A 20,197-nucleotide genomic window follows, 5' to 3' on the forward strand; every position below is an offset into this window, starting at 1 on the left:
TCACATCCAACTTGCCATTCACTCTGGCCCCGACCAGGCTCTGGGATGCAGCCGACCCAAGATGGGGCAGCTGTGGCCTTTGCCCAAGCGGCTGCTGTCCCTCAGGGAAAGGGAGATGCTACACGCCCAGTGCAAGGGGCACAGGATACCCAGTGAGTGATGGGAGCGCGCAACGCAAGCAGGTGCTCCTGCCGGTCTGAGGGGGAGTGTGGGGGTAGGAGAAGTTCCACTGAGGACCAAGGGTTAATTAAACCTGAGAATTCTGTGTCAAACTAAGCTACCACGGATTAAATGCCTCACATATCTGCATGAACCAGTATCCTTTTGTGTGTCTTCCCGCGTGGGCATTTGCTGCTCCCGTGGTCAAGGAAATGCACCCCTCCCCCGCCCTGAAGCGAAATAGTTCTTGAACACGAACACTCAGTTCTCTTCTTTGTGAAGAACCAAGGAAGAACATTAACACTTACACCGTTAGGTAATAAAAAAATGCTTGAAAAGTCTCTTCTGAATTTCGTTTGCTGAAATCCTTGCCACATCCTGCCCTGGCTTCACCAACACCATCCGCCAGCCAGACAGAAGTGTGAGGGCTTTAGGGCTGGATGTTAAGGTCCCAGGCAGGCTGGGCTGCTCTGCCCGCCCAGAAAGGGGCTCCCGACCTAGACCAGGGTCCCAGGGGTGAGAGAGGGGATTCCCAGAGGAGCTGGTGCCTCTCTGAGGGCTCGGGAGGGAGGAAGAGCGGATAGGCCAGTGGACAGCACTTGGGAAGAGCAGATACAAGGGCTCAGGGCTGAGAGGCCCCCGCGCGGGGAAGAGGAAGCTGGCAGCTGGACCGTGGAGAGATCAGGGCATGGGCTGGACCACAGGGAGAGCCAAAAATAGAGTCGATGTAGAAGACCACCAACCAGCCTCCTTGGCAGAGCCGAGGGCACCAGAGAGCCTCTGAAGGGTCTGAAGCCGGGGGTGCCTTGATCACATCGATATTCGAGAACAATTTCTCCGCAGAAAGGATGGAAAGAACCGAGAACGAGAGCCCAACTGCAGTGAAAAGCCTGGAACTCGCAGAGGTCCGTCTGAACGGTGGTGAGGCCCTTCTCCATTAGTGAAGACCCTGCCTCGGAGGCTGGCGCGGGAGATGGACAGACTCGGTAAGTCTGACGGTCCCCTCCCTCCCTGCCAGGGCGAAGAATTCAGGGCTGATGGGGGAGGGAGGCACGGGGGTGAGGGCGCTGCAGGGTGAAGACCATGGGGGAGGGGAAGGGTATGGAAGGCGCCACATCTCACATCTCCCTGGAGCCAGGGGGCTACCATGTCGCACCTTCCCGGCTGCTGTAAGACATCCTGAACTGAGGCAGGCCACGAAGTGCCTCAAATATGAGCCTGTGCGCCCACGCCCCAGCGCCGATGCCGCACCACCGCAGGACACGGGTGAGGACGGACAAACAGACCTGGGGACCATCGGTGCTGCCTCAACGACAGGCAGCCCCAGTAAGTGAAGCTCAGTGTCATCTGCAAAACCCAGCAGTCCCGACAGAGGTCACTTCCAGTCACACATGAGACATACCGCTGGCCGTGCTCCGGGGGCCAGGCCCCCACCTGCGTGATCCAGTCACAGCCAGGGCTGCGAAGGCAGGGAGGGAGCCCACGTACTGAGCTTGGAAACAAGTAGGTAGCAGCACAGGCCCTGCACATTTGAACACCTTGGGTTCAAGTTCCAACTCTGGTGCTTCCCAGCTGTGTGACCTCAGAAAAGCCACTTAACCTCTCTGAGCCTCAGTTTCTTCATCTGTCCAACAAGGATAACAACGCCTACCGTAAGGGCTGTTGGCAGAGGTGAGGAGACAGTGCATGGAAAGCAAACGGCACCCAGTAAGCACGCGGCCCATGTCTACTGCTTCCGCACGAGGGTTATATAGCATCGACCCAACACCAACTGGGCCACAGACTCTTGCAGCGGCTGCCACACCTGGCAGGAACCCAGGCTCCAGTGAGCACGACCGGACGGAGCGGGGACGCGGGGGCTGCCATCTGCACACGATGCGGTCAGCCTGGAGCAGCGGGGATCCAGCCCCGGAGGGGAGGCCTCACCAGTGTTACGCGAGGAGCAGCCAGCAAGGCAGCACGTTGCAGCCCGGGATCCCAGGCCTCCTCCTGCTTTTTTCCAAAAGAGCTGTGCCTGGAGTGGCGGACGCTGCCCAGCTTGCTGCTCGCTGGCTCGAGGCAGGCCAGCCTCCCAAGGGAATAGAGGCTCCTCGAGTCTGGGCTGGCTATTTCTGACCCCATCACCACAAACAGCAAATATGGTCAAAGAGTGAGTCTGGTGGGAGGAAAATGCCTCGAACGGGAGCCCGAAGCCCCACATTCCAGTCACTGCACTGTCGTGGCTGCGTGTGCCTGGGCCTGGCCCGTCCCTCTCAGGCACGGGTCTGCTCGTGGTCAGGATGTTTTCAAGGCACTGGTTTTTCCGGGGTGAGCACCAGAATCACCCTGAGAGCTTCTCCTAGAGCACATGCCCGGCTGTCACTGTTACAGAACTGGACTTAGCCAGAAGGACTTTGAAGAAGCTCCCAGGAAACAGGGAAGGAGGGGGCGGGGGGCGGGGGGCGGGGAGGTTGTGCACCTGCTCCAGGAGCTCCTGCGAGGCCCACCTCCTGCTGCGGGCTCCTCCACTCTCCCCCCAGGAAATGGCCAGGACTCTGGATTTTGGAAACTGTTTTTTACTGATGAGAACAGAACAAGTGCCCACAGTGGCAGGAAGTGCCCAGCTGTTTCAAATAATTACCAAGGCAGGGGCGCCTGGTGGCTCAGTCAGTTCAGCGTCTGCCTTCGGTTCAGGTCATGATCCCAGGGTCCTGGGACCAAGTCCCACATCGGGCTCCTTGCTGGGCTGGGCGCCCGATTCTCCCTCTGCCCATTCTGCCTGCCACTCCCTCTACTGTGCTCTCTGCGGCTCCCCACCCCATAAACAAATAATTTAAATCTTTAAAAACACACAATTACCAAGGCAGCCATCTCTGTGACCAGTATCAAGAGCAAAGGTACCCCAGCTAGAGGAGATGCTGTCCCTTCCCTAGACTTTTACCTTTCCTCTGTACCCCCAGGAGGAACGAGGGCGCTGGCAAGAAGACAGATGGCCCCTTCCTCCCCAGTGGACTCGCCTGGACGGTCCTGAACCACGACACTGGTTGTCAGCATCGGTGGAGTGAGGGACCATGTGCCAGGCGCCTCTCATGCTTCATCTGGGGTAAAAACCACACAACAGCCCCCGTGAAGGAACAACCGCTGTGACCACTGCCTCACAGAAGAAGAACTAAGGTCTGGAGACGTTTAGCAGATTAGCCAATGTCACACAGCTTTTAAGGAGAAAAGCAAGCACTCAACACCCAAGTCCACAGCTCTCTAAAGACCACGTTCTCAATGCCTACACTCTGCACTAAGAGAAAGGCGATTCATAGCTTTGTAATCCCCTGCCAGCCCACGGCTCAAAATGCCGGGCAGTGCCCAGGAGCTGCCAGCAATCCATCTTGAGGAGTTAATACTGGGTGATTTACGAGGCACACAGAAGCAAAGGCCCGTGACAGTCTCTTCAAGGGTGAAACATTTCCAAAACAATTCTTCTCTGGGTATAAAGAAAGCCCCGAAGCTTAAAACCATCCCCACCTACCCCAAATCCCTTTCTCCTGCTTCCTCCCTGCCATGCTTCAAAGGGAATTTTGAGTCAAACATAAAAATTACAGAAATAAGGATGCTAGCAAGGCCTGGCTGGCATCAGCGTTGCTCTGACTCACTGTCAAGCTTAGCGGTTCTACAGTCTGCTTAAGCTCCAAGTTCAAGCTCCCCCTGCTGATGGCGGGGTTGGGGCGGTGGGCAGGTGGCACAGCAGCTGCCCCCACTTTTGTGGTCAAGCACGGGCCTGGAAGCCAGGCCACACGCTGACCCGAGACCACGCTGGCCTGAAACTATCCATTTTGGGGAGATACCAGCTCAGCAGGTGGCCTCTGGCCCCCACTAAGGAGATCCCACCAGCCCACCTCATGAAGACGGTATGAGGAGCAAGGATGGGGAACGGCTGCGTAAGACAAGAACTCTGCGGGGCTCAGTGGGTTAAGCCCCTGCCTTCGGCTCAGGTTGTGCTTGCAGGGTTCTGGGATCGAGCCCCGAGTCGGGCTCTCCGCTCCGCAGGGAGCCTGCTTCTTCTTCTCTCTGCGCTTGATCTGCCTACTTGTGATCGCTCTCTCTCTGTCAAATAAATAAGTAAAATTAAAAAAAAAAAAAAAGAAAAAGACAAGAACTCTGTAGAGAAGGAAACTCTGATTTTCAAATGGTTGAGGGTCCTGTGAAAAGTGGATCAAAATACATTTCCAGGGGTTCCTGGGTGGCTCAGTCAGTGAAACATCTGCCTTTGGCTCAGTCATGATCCTGGAATCCAGGGATGGAGCCCGGCACTGGGCTCCCTGCTCGGTGGGGAATCTGCTTTTTCCTCTGCCCCTTCCCCTGCTCGTGAACTTGCATTTTCTCTATCTTTCCCAATAAATAAATAAGACTCTGCCTTTGGCTCAGGTCATGATCTCACGATCGAGTCCTGTATGGGGCTCTCTGCTCAGCGGGGAGCCTGCTTTCCCACCCCGCCCCCGCCTCTCTGCCTACTTGTACTATCTGCCAAATAAATAAATAAAATCTTTAATAGACAAATAAATAAAATCTTCTAAAAAATATGTATTTTAAATATTTTTAAAATTTTAAATATTTAAATATTTTAAATATAAAAAATATATTTCCAATATACATTTAAAACAATTATCCAAAGTTAGAATTAATTTTAAAAGAATGGGGGGGGACTTATGGAGAAAAATTAACCTCTGACTAGCTCAGAGTAATGGAGGGAGGGAAAAGCAATGAAATGGTCCAGGATCATGGAACATGACAGAGGTAAAGGGAAGGAGAAACAGAGCAGAGTTTATGGGTTTGTTTGTTTGTTTTTAACATTTTATTTAGTTGACAGAGAGAGATCACAAGTAGATCATGACCGAGCTGAAGGCAGCGGCTTAACCCACTGAACCCCCCAGGCACTCCCGGAGCAGGGTTTGTTAAGGTTGTCAAGAATAAGGCTTCCTTCAAGAGATACCAAGTGAAATTAAGAAGACAACGAGAGGCTAAAACTGATTATTATGCCAGGAAATGCTTGGTAAAAGATAAAAGTACAGAACACCTAAATACTGGCGACGGTTCGTGTAACCGACAGAGGTATCATGTGTCAGCCTGCTTATGCCTGCAGAGGATACGACGGTTTGGGCACAGCTTACGCTCATGAACTCCCAAAGTACGGTGGGAAGGTTGGCCTGACAAATTACGCCGCAGCGTACTGTGCCGGCCCGCTGCTGGCCCGCAGGCTCCTCAACAGGTCTGGCATGGACAAGATCTAGGAAGGCCAAGTGGAAGTGACTGGAGATGAATACAATGGGGAGAAGCGTTGATGGTCTACCTGGTCCCGTCACCCGCTATCTGGATGCAGGGCTTGCCAGAACTACTGCTGGAAATTAAGTTTTGGGGCCCTCCAGGGAGCAATGGATGGAGGCCTGCCTATCCAAGAAGAGGTGGAACTGTCCCAAAATGGCTCTTGCCCAAGAGGAAGATCAGGTAGCTCGGAAGAAGGCAAGTTTCCTTCCAGCTCAGGAGTGGGCTCCTGAGAGCTAATAACCAAACCACAATTCTCTGTGAAGATTATTTCAGATAAAGATAGTAATAACCTTATTCATCAAGTAGCAAAAAATAAAAAGGTAAAAAAATAATAAAACAATAATTGAAGAATGGTCAAAATTCACCAAACTGAACAGGTAAGGACTATGTACCTTATTGTAAGCAAAAGTTACTGTAAAGGAACAAGAAGGGGCGCCTGGCTGGCTCAGTGGGTTAAAGCCTCTGCTTTCAGCTCAGGTCATGATCCCAGGGTCCTGGGATCAAGCCCCACATCGGGCTCTTTGTTCAACAGGGAGCCTGCTTCCTCTTCTCTCTCTGCCTGCCTCTCTGCCTACATGTAGTCTCTGTCTGTCAAATAAATAAATAAAATTTTTTAAAAAAATAATAAAGGAAGAAGAAAAAGAAAGAAGTAAAAATGGCCCAAGAGACTGGCTGACAGCCACAGGGAAGACTGTAAGATCTCTACCATCACATCTGGTGAGTTTCTGTTCTTGTCGCCCTTCTCCTCTAGAAACACCAAAGGCCCTTTGCAGGTGGGAGGTGGGGTCCTAAGGACGCATGCCGACCTGACTCTGCTCCCGTCCCTGCCAGCCCACGGCTCTCATGGCTCTGGAAGCCTCCCTAGGCTGACATCACGGCTGGGGCTGGGCTGAGCCAAGGAGCATACCGCTCCCCGCCTGTCCATGGCACAGACTCGCAGTTGGCAATGAGCCGGGTGAGGAAGCAAGTCAGATGTCCCACTGCATCCTGACACAGGCTGGCCAACAGCAGACAACACCTTCTCCATAAGAGAACCACATCTCCCCAAATACTGTGGTAGGTAATCAACCGAGAAGCATTGGTTTCAACCGTGACTCAGGACTTGCAGAAACCAAATCCAAGCCAAGGCCCCTGGGCAGAAGCCTGTCCCAGACGAGGAAGGGCACATCCACTCACATCGCAAACCAAGCCTGCCGGGTAGCCCCCCAAGACAGCAAGGGGCCCAATGTTTTGAAGGTCTAATAAAAAAAAAAGGCAATGTGTGCATGATGTGGCTGCTTCTCAGGCTGGGGATATACACAGTGGCCTCTCTGCTTTGGGTTATGGACTATATTAATTCAGGCTGTAACAATGGTGGATTATTTTGAAATGTGGAGCAGAAGCTATGATTTTATTAACGGCATTAAAGGAAGTTTGGGTGATCTGCTAGGGGAAAGTAATGAAAACAGGGTTTTGGTGATTAAAAGAAATGATAAATCACTGCAGTAAGCCAGTCTAATCGAATACTCGTTCTTTCACCTTACTTCTTCCTAACAGCCTATTTGGCTATAGTTTTACCCTTTGCGGGGTCACGGACTCCTTTGAGATTTGCGAAAAGCCATGAACCCTCTGCCCACGTAAATGCATACATGCACAAAATCTCACCCAGTTTCTAGCGCCTACACACCCCTTCCCCTAACGCACTCGTGGATGGAAAACGTGAGACCTAGAGAGCTGGCCACACCTGGACATGAGGCGGCCTTGAGTGTAGGACAGAATGCCACACAGCCCCCACCCCAATGGCAGGGGAACATTTTTTTTTTTTAAAGATTTTATTTATTTGACAGAGAATCATAAGTAGGCAGAGAAACAGAGAGAGAGGGGGAAAGCAGGCTCCCTGCGGAGCAGAGCGCCCGATATGGGGCTCGATCCCAGGACCCTGAGATCATGACCTGAGCCGAAGGCAGAGGCTTAACCCACTGAGCCACCCAGGCACCCTGGCAGGGGAGCCCTCTGAACCGCTGCATCACACCAGCCGGAGAGAAAGCCTTCTTGGCCCGCCAGCACGCCACCTTTCTGGAGCAGAGGGCTGTTTATGATGCTCTCATGGTAACGGCTTCAGACTTCAGGGTTGGGAGAGGATCATAAATATATGCTCCAGCTCCACACCCAGGGCCAAAAGGAAGGATGAAAATTTTTTGAGTGACCAGATAAAGGGCATCTCATTTTTTCTGCCTCTTCCATCCTGTTATCCTGAAACCCTGCTCCAGAGTGGGCAATCCCAATGCTATCTTCAAGGGAAGGGCAGAAAACAGCACAGAACAATTCTGGAAGAACTCATCCCAGCCCAGGTGGCACCCAGTCCTGGAGCCCTCCCCTCGTGCTCGGGAAGGGAAATCACAGCAAAATGTGTGGCTGGGAGGCTCCTCCTCCTCCCCACCTCCTTCTTCACCCTAGGGCTTTTGACCTAGGGTTTCCTGGTCTGGCCAGGTAATAATAATCCTTGCTGCCTACTGCATCAGTGGCCCCGGGCACCTTAGTTTCTCCTGGGAAAATGTAAACAAAGACTGGAGAAACCTGAGATTATAGCCAGGAACTGAATCAAAGGAGTCAGGGAAGACAGTGCTTATAAACATCAGCCCCGGTGCAAATGTAAAACCCGGAGCGCTCCTGGTAAACTGACGGCAAGTCATGTTAAAGACTATCTTGTTAGTGAAAGAAAAGCACAGGGCCCTATTAGAATAATTAGGTACAATATCAGAGCAGATAATGGTGCAAAAGCTACTGCCCCCAATCAAATGACAACACAGTCCTGGACACAAAAATGGAGTTCCAAAAACGTTTACAAGCAGTAAGTTCTTAGATCTATGCAAGTCTTACAGTTTTCAAAGCGCTCAGTAAGGGGTGAGCAGTCAGCGGTCAGTATCACTCTGTTATAGATATGAATCTCTTTAATGTCTAACAACAGCCAGAATTTGGCGAACTTTTTCTCTAGAAGCTCAGAGAGCACCCTTGTGGGCCTGATGATCTCTGCTCCAAGGACTCAACTTTGCCACTGAAGCCCCGAAACGCCCACAGACAGCACACACACAAAGAGGCAAGACGCATTCCAGGAAAACATCATTTACAGGAGCCAGGGGTGGGGGGTGGGGGCGCCCTCCGCCCGTTGAACATCTGCCTTCAGGGGTCCTGGGATCAAGCCCCATGTCAGGGTCCCTGCTCAGAGGGGAGTCTACTTCTCCCTTTCCCTCTGCCACCCTCCCCCTTCTCCTACTTGTGCATGCGCTCTAATAAATAAATAAAATCTTTTAAGAAAACTATTTATAGAAACAGGCCAGGGTAATTTTCTTCCTTTCTCATCAATGGGTTTTTCATTAGGTTTACATGAATGCCCCCAAATAAAACATACTTTTTTGGCACGAGATGCCCAGAACTAATGAACTCTAAATATTTAGTCACAAGAATCCGGCTACGTAAATCTGAAATAAACTCTCTAGGCACAGGGGAAAAAAAACAAAACAGGCAGGCTTTCGGTCATGGCGGTCATGACCACGAGAGATTCAAGAAGCCTCATCCCTATCACACGGTTCTTAAACTTCTGGTCTCAGGATTCCTTTCCACTTTTTAAAAATTACTGAGGACCTCAAAGAACTTTGTTTATGTGGGTAAAATCTACCAATATTTATCATATTAGAAAATTTCAAAAGTATTTAATAATCAATTTAAAAGTAACAAATCCGTTACTAGTATAAACATTTTTTTAATTGAAAATAACTCATTCAAGGGTGCCTGGGTGGCTCAGTGGGTTGGGCCTCTGCCTTCGGCTTGGGTCATGATCTCAGGGTCCTGGGATCGAGTCCTGCATCCGGCTCTCTGCTCAGCAGGGAGCCTGCTCCCCCAATCCCGCCTGCCTCTCTGCCTACTGTGACCTCTCTCTGTCAAATAAATAAATAAAATCTTAAAAAAAAAAAAAAACTCATTCAAAAAAAACTTGAGATGGTTGGTATTGTTTTGTTTTTGTAAATCTCTTTGATGTCTGGCTTAAGAGAATACAGCTGGATTCTCATATCTGCTTCTGTAGTCAGTGTGCCATGAAAGTGTGTTTTGGTTGCACTATGTGAACAAAATATGGCCTTATACAGACAGGGGCCTTTTCAGAGAACTGTGAACAGTCTTCTTTGACATTAAAACTTGACAAGTGGTAGTTGTTCTTTTTTTTTTTTTTTTTAAGATTTTATTTATTTGGGGCGCCTGGGTGGCTCAGTGGGTTAAGCTGCTGCCTTCGGCTCAGGTCGTCTTCTCAGGGTCCTGGGATTGAGCCCCGCATCGGGCTCTCTGCTCAGCAGGGAGCCTGCTTCCTCCTCTCTGCCTGCCTCTCTGCCTGCTTGTGATCTCTCTCTGTCAAATAAATAAATAAAATCTTTAAAAAAAAAAAAAAAGATTTTATTTATTTGACAGAGAGAGGCACAGCGAGAGAAGGAACACAAGGAGGGGGAGTGGGAGAGGGAGAAGCAGGCTTCTTCCCCCTGAGGAGAGAGCCCAATGCAGGGCTCAGTCCTGGGGTCCTGGGATCATGACCCGAGCTGAAGGCATATGCTTTTTTTGTTTTTAAAAAAAAATTTTTTTTTTAAGATTTTATTTATTTATTTGACAGACAGAGATCACAAGTAGGCAGAGAAGCAGGTAGAGAGAGAGGAGGAAGCAGGCTCCCTGCTGAGCAGAGCGCCCGATGTGGGGCTCGATCCCAAGACCCTGGGATCATGACCTGAGCTGAAGGCAGAGGCTTTAACCCACTGAGCCACCCAGGCGCCCCTGAAGGCACATGCTTAACAACGGAGCCACCCAGGTGCCCCGACAGGTGGTAGCTTCTTAAAGATTAGTGAGGTGCGGAATCTGAAACTGTATCAACGAGCGTCCATGACCTGTCATTTGTTGTGAGTTCGAGCCCCGCGCTGGGTGTAGAGATTACTCACAAATAAAATCTTGAGGCGCCTGGGTGGCTTAGTCAGTTGAGCATCCGACTCTATTTCGGCTCAGGTAATGAACTTGGGGTCATGAGATGGAGGCCCTCGTAGGGCTCCCTGCACAGTGGGGAGTCTGCTTGTTCCTCCCCCTCTGCCCTGGCCCCTCTCATGTGTACCTGCACTCCCTCTCAAATAAATAAATACATCTTTTTTAAAAAATAAAAATCTTAAAGAAAAAATCCACTAGTCCATCTTGCACTTTGAATGGATCTTTTATTCATGCACGACTGTGTCACATGCACTGGCCAGGTTCGACCAAGTCACACAGGTCTCTGAAATACTGACACTTTTTATTATAAAATACTTTTTAAAGTCATAGTTGTTAATATTACCCCTTCTCACATGTCTTTTTTTTTTTTTTTAAGATTTTATTTATTTATTTGACAGACAGAGATCACAAGTAGGCAGAGAGGCAGGCTGAAAGAGAGAGAGGAAGAAGCAGGCTCCCTGCCCAGCAGAGAGCCCGATGTGGGACTCGATCCCAGGACCCTGGGATCATGACCTGAGCCGAAGGCAGAGGCTTAACCCACTGAGCCACCCAGGTGCCCCACATATGTCTTTTAAGAACAGGGAAGCTATCAAGCCTTCAGTGGTGGATATAAGTCTTCCTAAATTAACATTTGTGCTTTCAAGTGAAAATGAGATCGCCAGCAACAAATACTTCTGATTTCCCTGAATTGCTTTTACTTCATTCATTTTTAAGATGTCTGACAAAAGCTCATGTCTGAGTAGCCATACCAAAGTTTTATTCTTTCAAACAAAAATGATTTCCCAAGAGAAAAGCAGCCAGTTCAGCCTGCAACTCCAACAACTGTACATGTGCGTTCCCATAAGACAACTATCACGCTCCAGTGCCTGACAGAAGTGCTTCATGTATACTTCCCATTTCATGACACTTGGAATGTTAAAAGACACATGTCTAAGGGTTGAGATTTAGTAACAGTAGTTGTTACTCTTTCGTCGACGTCACTCTTAGGTGAAAGGAACCTCTTTCACCCCTGGTGAGCAGCGAGCAAGGGCCACCGATACGGTTCGGTGCTACTGCCTTGAATCAGGCTCAGGCCGCCGCTGCCTGACCCACTACTGCTCCTGTACCATCAGAGCCAACGTCAACAGCAAAAAACGATGACCGTGGCCGGCGACAAAAACAGCGTGACCCCGAGGGCCCTTGTGGGAACGGCTACCCTGACGAGTACTTCCCACGGCCGCAGCTACTTGCAGAACGTGGCAGCCGCTCCCAGTGAGGCCAGGCCTCCACAAACCCTGCCACTAGAGCCTGTCACCGTTTGTTTAAATGCCTCTGAAGCTCACATAAAAGCCAGAGTCCTCAGAACACTTCCTCTGAGTCTTCCTCAGAAACATGACAGGGAAAAAATGACAAGAAGCGGCAGGAACTGTTAACCAAATGTAGGACATCTATCCCCCGGCCAGTCCTCGGAGGGAATGACGGTGGAGTAAGGAGGAAACAGGTCCACCCTCAAGGCCAGTGACAGTCAATGTCGGAGGGCGAAACCCGGTGCAACCCGAGCTCAGGTGTCTGTGCGGTACTCGGGAAGCTTCCGTTCAGAGAACGCAGCGAGACAGTGACTTTCAATGACAGAGGAGCTCAGAGAAGCAACAGCGTGTGACAGAGGAGACAAAGACGCAGCTGAAGGACACTGGGTGGCTTCATCCTTAATGTTTTCCTCAGGTTCAGTCAAAAGGACTCCAGAGACGAAGAGGTAAACATCCAAACAAGCGCTCTGAAAGCTACCCCGCCACCCCAAATGCAGGGACAGCCACTGCAAACAGCACTTCCCCCACTGGCAATAAGTGAGCCTGGACTGCACTTACAGGGAGAGTCTCAAGTCCAAGTCACTGTCAAGGTCATGCATGGAGTCAAAGGCACAAAGAGCCTAAGATCAGGAACCATCAGCTGTCAACCAGCAAAATGCTTGCGAATCTAGTAGCAGGCATCATTGCCCATGGTCTTCACTTTGCCAGCTGCCTCTGGGGCGGGCTAGATCGCAGAAGGGTGCGCTGAGGAGCACGGGCTGGGGGTGCGAGGTCAAGCACAACACCGAGGAGCCTGCGGCGGGGCGCTTAGCAGTGTGCTGGCTCCAGCTCCTGCCTCACTTCTGACCCCATCTGCTCTGCCATCACACCCCAGGGTGGCTTGCGCTGAGGGGCAGGGGATGCTATTCCTGAGAGTTCTCTGCAGGGGGGACGTGACCGCCCCACCTCTGGAAGAGTTATCGGCATAACCATTTTTCAAAGTCCTGAATGAAATACACATTTGCAGATCAGCTAATAAGCAGCCACGGCCTAAATCAATTCAGTGAAAGCACATTGATCAAGACACCCGCACCCTAACTACTGTGTCCTCCTTTTTAAATTTAATTTAATTTACTTTTTTGACAGACTGAGACCCAGTGAGTGAGAGGGAACACAAGCAGGAGGAGTAGGGGAGGGAGAAGCAGGCTTCCCGTTGAGCAGGGAGCCCGATGCGGGGCTTGATCCCAGGAGCTTGGGATCATGACCTGAGCCGAAGGCAGACACCCAACAACTGAGACACCCAGGCGCCCCGACTCCCTTTCAAAGGGTTTGTGATATTTGCTGATGTGAAATGGGGGCTTTCTTAACAGTATGTCAACCAGCAGACGGTGAGCAAGAGCCCTGGTCTGCTCCTGTGACTTCCTGTTTTGACACTGCTCTCGCTGAAGAGGTCGCGTGCTGTCACCTGGTGGAAAAAGCGAGAAACTGCCTCGTGTGCCCCAGACGACGACAACAGCATTCACGTAGTTTCTTTTCACTACAGATGCGTGGGGACAATTCCGATCCCATCTTGGTTCAGCCGGCTAAGCATCGACCACTAGCCATCAGCCACTTGCAGAATGAATGGTCACAGAGACGATTCATTACCATGGTCATCCCCAAGCCCTGCAAAGCTGGCTGCAGAAAGCAGAGAGGCCGTCACAGGGATCAGGATGATGGAGAAGAGGGAAATGGAGCTGGTGAGGAAGGTCAGAGGATCCACAAAGGGGAAGGGCGAGGCCAGAAGAAAACCAACCATAAAACTCACCAACTGGAGGACATGCTCTTGGGATTTTTAAGCATTTTCAGCCCAGCAGTAAGAGAAATGAATCCAGAAACACCGAAGTGTATAAAGATGAGAAAGTAAAATGTCTTACCTCAAGATATTAAAACATTTTTTAAACTTTAGATTTTGAGTAATGTCTATATCCAACATGGGGCTCGAGCCCACAACCCTGAGATCAAAAGCCACATGCTCCAATGACTGAACCCGCCAACCAAGCCAGCTGGCTGCCCCTTATACGTTAAAACTAAGAGAACGACCTATTCTTTGACAAATATAATAATAAAGGCTCCTTTTTATGTGACAAGCACAGAAAAAGAAGAAAGAAAACAAGAATATCTCCCAGACAGTTATTCTCAGAAGGTGAGTTTTTATTTTTTATTTTGGATTTTTCTGTTTGTGCTGCGGTACTTTATTAGGATTCTAATTTCTGTTTTATCTTTTATGATTTCCCCTTATCCTATTTCAAGAAGGCAGGAGGGCTCTCTGAGCTCTGAACCAGGCTAAAAGCAAATCCTTTATATGAAGTTCAAGCTGAAACTCACTGACAAGAATCTGTCCCAGAGGGAGAAGGGAACCCAGTGCTTTTGAAGAAAAAGAGGGAAAAACAAGAAAGAGCTACTTCCCAGGACAGGAAAGAAAACGGGCTGGCACATTCTGAGTGGGGCCTGCAGCCACTCGGGAGGGGTGGGCCCGGGGAGGCAGGAGCCCCTGGTGCCAGGCCGCCCAGAGCCAGAGCGCTACGAGGGCCGGATGGCAGGAGTCTCCAAAAGCAAGGACTGTGGACCGAAACCACAAGAGTAGCAGACACCCCCGAGTGCGGTGCTCTACGTAAAAACCCCGGGATCCCGTCAGACACTGGCGTGAAGCCTTGAACTCGGGTGTAGTTCAACTTACAGAAAATCATGCAGTATTAATTACATGGCAAGTGTGAAATAAGACAGGTACCCATTACCCGATTTCCAATTTTTCTAAAATGAATCCTATTACTTTTATAATGATTAAAGAAAGGGTCAGCAGCAAAACTTCATCAACAACAAATGAATTATGTGCCTTGAAGCACATTGCTGTCAGCACCCACCCCCCGGCGGCTCCGAGCACTGAGAAAGCACTGCTTCTCAGTCCCTAGTGGTCCAAAGCCCCTCTTTATGCCATCCTGCACTATTCAAATCAGCTCAGAAGTGCACAAAACATCTTCTCCGTGGCTTTTCTTAGGAGGGATGGTTAGAAAACCAAAGAGATATAGAAGGGTTATCAAGGCACCAGCATGTAAAGACCAGAGCATTTCGAAGGTTCTCTCTGGCGTTGGTCTCATCTTAAATGAATCCCGACACATCTATTTTGAAAGCGTGTTAAATCAGCAGGAAGGGATGCTTTACACATAGCCATCCCCAATCCATTAGGCCTCCTGTTCTCACAGTGAAGTGCTATCTGGTCCTTCCCAGACAAGACTTTCTCCTCCTGACTCAGTCTGGAGAAGGTGAAAATCACGCTCACTAGTGGAAACGGAATAAATCATCTGATCAAGCAGCAATCACCCCCCCAGCCTCCCTCCACAGCGGACCTTGTGAAGTTTACTCCTGCCGGTAGAGCAAACGACCCTGGCTGCTCTCACCAAGTCCCTGGGGCTCCTCAGCCTGCCTCCCAGGAGACAGCAGCCCTTCGCCTCCGCCTCCCGGCAGTACCCAGGCATGCAGCTTTGGGGAAGGACCAGCAGCATCAAAGAGCACAAGGGAACTTGCCTTTTCCATCTGTCGCTGATGCTTCTTGTAAATGCCTGATTGACCTAAAAATAAAATGTTTGGAGAACAAAGGTTAGCTGGCAGATCTGCATTCTTCTGTTTCCAGCACTAGTAACTCAAGGCCTTGAATTCCCCAGTTTTCAATGGAAAGGGCTGGCCCAGATGGCTTTAGAGCACTCTCCCTAAACAACATCATCTCTGCTAAGGGACACCTTGCCTTGTCTGGGGCTCAAGCCTGCGAGCTAAGGATGCCCTCTAATGGCCAAAAAAGGTCTGGCAGGGGCCTGGGTATGAGGGGACGACAAAGCAAAACACAATAATTTCAACCGTCTTGAATCTCCCCCTCCACCTAAAATCTTTCATTCCCACAACTACACCATTCCGCAACACCGCCGTGGACAGCACCTGCTATCTGGAGAACGTGCCCCACCCCCCACCCCCAAGGTTAGAGGCTGGTTTCTAAAGTCTAGGTCTAGGAGCTCGGGAGCACTTGGTCTCCCGCAAACTCCCTATTTCACTGACTGGAGATGCAGAACTCTGCTGGACAAAGTGTCGGCCCCCAGGGAGTCTGTCTTCCTGCTGCGATGTGCTGGGTCGCTCATTAGAGCAGCGGTGCCGCATTCACACATTCCCCTACGAATACTGCGAATACTGTGAGGGGCTGGAGTTCTAGGGAGAGCGCAGAGGCTGCGAGGGAGAGACTGTCCCAAAATGACGGCAACAGCCCAGCCGATCCAGCCCAGGGCGAGGGTGGGTCTTACATGGGGGCTGAAGTCCTCACAGGCCACTCACTCTCTACCTGACCATGACAAGCCTCTTCTCCTAAGAACAGCCGCCCCTCCCGCCACTGCCGCCGCTGGGTCATCTTCCCACCCAGGAGAAGTGGATGGCGCAGGGCAGGAGTCAGCTGGCACAAAGCTTGCCCAAACCCAAGCCAGCAGAGTCTGAGGGCTTCAAAAGAACCTTCGATACTATTCCTTAAGTCCCCTCTAAGACCTAGTTTTACATCTTATAGCAACTTCCAGAACCTTCACCTTCAAGAACCTTGCCACGCGGCACCTGCTCGTTGGTGCTGAAATGAACAAGGGGCAGGAAATGGCCACTCGCAGCCTTGAGGCTCACCCGAATCTTCCCCAAATCCCCAAGTCCTTCTCTCTGATAGGAGTAGTAGATGGGAGAGAAGGGAATCAGACTCTGCTCGAGAACAGTCAGGCGCTCTATCTGAAGACGGCGCTGGTCATCCTGTTACAGGTGCCTGAGCTGCCTGCACCCGGAAGGACGCGGGGCGGCGGGAGCGCTCAGGAAGCCTCGCTCGTGCTTCGTGGTCTCTGCTGGAAACTAGCTGCTGCACAGCCACGTGCGCCCGTGTGATGTGTGACAGAATAAGGGTCAAGAGTTAGTCTGATCGGCTGGAATAAGGATTACACTCCACTGGCACCATGTTCTAAATAATCAGAATAACTGAAAGAAGATAAATCCCAGGATCCGGGAAAATAAGAATTTACTTCATGAGGCCACTGCAGCGTGGACCACATCATTTCTAATAGAAAGCAGGTAAATATGTTTTTAAAAACTTTACTCTGGGGGCACCTGGGTGGTTCAGTTAGTTAAGCGTCTGCCTTCGGCTCAGGTCATGATCCCACGGTCCTGGGTTCGAACCCCATACCCAGCTCCTAGCTCAGCCGGAAGCCTGCTTCCCCCTCTCCCCCTGCCTGCTGCTCCCCCTGCCTGTGTTCTCATTCTGTCAAATAAATAAAACCTAAAAAAAATAAAATAAAAATAAAAACTTTATTCGAAAAGAAGTAACGGCTCTCAAATAGCCACGAACTAGTTCACTGTAGCGTTGTTGCTAGAACCTTCTCCCTCTACTGCTTCCTAGAGAACCAGTAATTCCCTTCGCCTGGCATCGGACTTAACAAGGACGTTTTCTCTCATCAACCACGGACAGGGTGCTAATGCCTCTTTACAGAACTGGAGCACGGCGTGTGCACCTCCGGCTGCCGTGCTGGGGACACCTACGTGGTGATGCGCTGGGCCTCTCGCTAGTTCAGGTTCATGCACTCCCGCACTCTGCGTCTAACCCGGCAAGAAAAGGCTGTTTATGGGATTTCAATTCCCTTCCCTCTAAATCATGCTGCTAGGTTATGCTGCTGTCGAGCTCTCTTTTCCAGACCCTTCTCTATTGTCTCATTTGTGTTCAAAGCCAAGGCGCCAGATCCGCTCTGCTGGAACACACTGCGGAACTGGATGCAGACGCCAACCCCAGGCTCCTGCTGGAGACGGACCCCCGTCCGCTGGGGAGCCAGGAAGCTGCATGTGTCCGGCAGATGCCCTGCGGGACTCGGACCAGACTGGGAAAGGCTGAGTCAGCAGCCTGGTCTTGTTCGGCACACAAGCCCCGGTGTGCACCGCGGCCTCCCTCCCTGCGGGGACTCACCACACCACCGGGAAGAGGATGGCTCCACAGCACAGCAGGTCGACCAGAAACAGAGAATCCTTCCACAAGCCATACTCCGTAGTCCCCTCCTCAGTGGACTCTATGATGATGTAGGCCACGTTCGCCAGAACCTACAGGACACAAGAAGTGGCTGAAGCCCTAAAGCAAGGGCAGATCCCCACAACAGCAGTCCCGGGGGAAGGTGGCCCCTTGGGCCTGCAGGTCCCCAACCACGGTCACAGCATTCTCTCCAGTGCCACGTGCTTTTCGGAGAACTGTGCTCTCCCCTCAGGGAGTGTCTCTGTGTCCTCCTCCTGACCTGTGACTGCCCTGAGCAACAGTTAGGTGGCAGTGAGGCTGTGTGATGTCCAAGGTCGGTCATACAAAGGACACCACCTCTGGCCGGCCGGCTCACTGGCAACACACACCTTTGGAGCCCTGAACCCTCTTGTAAAAGTCTGGCTACCCCGAGCCAGCTACGGTGGAGAGACCAGGCCGGGAAAGAGATTTGGCTGAGGAGCCCCAGCGTTTCCCGGCCCCGGGGACAGAGGTAAGCAAAGACTTCGAGGAAGCCCCAGCCACTGTCGGACCGCAGGAGGCCCCCACGTTGGACCTGCCCAGTGCAGCCCTTCCACAACTCCTGACCCACACAGAATGTGAGACAATATGTGGTTATTGTTGCTCTCTGTCACTGCATTTGGGGTGATCTGTGACACAGCACAGATCATCAGGACACTCTGCTTTGCTTTTTGGGCTCTGAGGCCTGAGCAGAGCCACTCAGGTGCAGAATGGCAGGCACTGCTCCCCCGCAGTCAGCCACGATGCCCAGATGCCTCAGGCCCTGCCCCTCGGAGCCAGCCCGAGCTGTCTGACGGTGTTCTCGCAGTGCCAGAAACGTTCTTGGAAGTCTGGGCGCACATCTGTACATCAATCTCTTCTCGCTCAGAAGCGTGCACTGGCTCCCCATGACCACGAAGAAGGAGTTTCCGTCTCCAGGCTGATAGTCAAGGCCTTCCCAGACTAGTCCCTGTGCTTATCGATGCACGACTTCCTCGTTTTTGATGGTTTCAACGTCCCATTTCCTCGGAGCTGCCTGCCATGGAGCCTCGCAGTCAGCCCCCTCCGGGTGTGCCCCATCGCATCCCAGTCTGGGTGGGGAAGGAAGGTCTGCCTGGAGGGACAGTAGCCCCTCTGGGGGGACAGGGCGACCGGGAGCGGTGCGACACGGTGAGAGGAGGACCCAGGCCCAACCTTCGGAGCTGGGAGGCGCTGGCAGGCTGCAGAACTCAGTGTGGCCGGCACTGCGGCCGCGGGGACTCGGACGGCTCCTCAGCATCACTGCTCACTCACCGGCAGCACCACGCGTCCCCGCTACTGATTTTTTGCCTGCCACATTTCTCTCCTTAAACATCGAGGCAAGGCCGGTCTAGACCAAGAAGGCTTCTAGATCGCTCACATGTGGGCCATTCCTGGGAAACCTACAGCCACCGGTCTGTACCACTCACTGGGTTTTGACACGAATCCCTCTGTCATTAACGGGAAGGTGGCTTTGCTGCGAACACTGCCAGACCGCCCATCACCGGAGCAGGCTAACTTGTGTGCCAGGGGATTGTCCCTTCCTTCCTCCCCTTGCCACACCCACACTGGGCTCCCAAACGAGAGCAGACGAGGAGAACAACTTTATCAAACACACGCTCTTTGGCTGAACAGAGCAGTCAGGCATGCCTGCTGGGCCCTCTCTGTGTACTGAGTTCTTTACGCCCAATCTCTGCCTCTCCCCAGGTTCCTCTCCCGAGCAGCTCACAACCAGCAAGGCTGGCCTTGGCCGAGGGTCCCAAACCAGGAAGGGTTTAATAATAGTTGCCCTGATGTCTACTTAACATCCCACCTTGTGAGAACTCACTGGTGTCATTCACAGTTTTACAATAACTTGTTAATTAAAACACTATACAGCTGAGCTCGGCTAGAGGGCAGCCAGAGGCACGAAGGCAAGCCGTTAGGTGTCCTGACTTTCCAGCAGATCTCTCCTCAAGTGTGGGCATCCATAAGCCGTTTGCCACATGAGTGACGGCAGATAGCTCTCAGGGCCGTGACCGAGGCCTAGGTGTGCCAGAATCCAGAAAGGGAACCCAGCAGGATGAGCCGGGGTTTCTGGGCGAGCCGCCTCCCTCTGAACAGAACCAGAGCTGAGTCCTGTGAAGTGCCAGGACACAACCAGGATGCGCAGGATCAGGGTCCCTTACCTGCAGTGGGATGACGATCATGAAGATCTTTTTGTCTTTATCGGAAAGGATGTGCTTAATGAAAGCCCAGCCCGTGCCGATGAGTGCGATGGTGATGAACAGGAGGGCCCCTTTCAAGCTGCAAAAGAAAAAGTTTCAGACACCACTGGCCTCTTCAGACTCTCCGCAAGTTCCACTGCTCAGCTCCTTCATGACTTCATGGGCTTCTTGGGCAAGACAAGGGGCCAAATTTAGGAAACGCC

General features: G+C 51.5%; 1 protein-coding gene and 1 pseudogene across 3 annotated transcripts in view; one reads left to right on the forward strand and one right to left on the reverse strand.

The window, feature by feature from the left end:
• GPR107 (G protein-coupled receptor 107) overlaps positions 1–20,197 on the reverse strand; it is a 76,514-nt gene that overhangs the window by 15,517 nt on the left and 40,800 nt on the right. For all 3 annotated transcript variants that reach the window (XM_044264684.1, XM_044264683.1, XM_044264685.1), the window contains 3 exons: positions 19,956–20,073; positions 17,713–17,843; positions 15,276–15,319 (listed from right to left, as the gene is read on the reverse strand). In XM_044264684.1, the coding sequence (XP_044120619.1) occupies positions 15,276–15,319; positions 17,713–17,843; positions 19,956–20,073 (293 nt within the window). The remainder of the gene's footprint in view (positions 1–15,275; positions 15,320–17,712; positions 17,844–19,955; positions 20,074–20,197) is intronic.
• LOC122916802 lies at positions 1,243–11,701 on the forward strand (annotated as a pseudogene).

The sequence above is a fragment of the Neovison vison genome, chromosome 9 (genome assembly GCF_020171115.1).
Source record: "Neovison vison isolate M4711 chromosome 9, ASM_NN_V1, whole genome shotgun sequence".
Lineage (NCBI taxonomy): Eukaryota > Metazoa > Chordata > Mammalia > Carnivora > Mustelidae > Neogale > Neogale vison.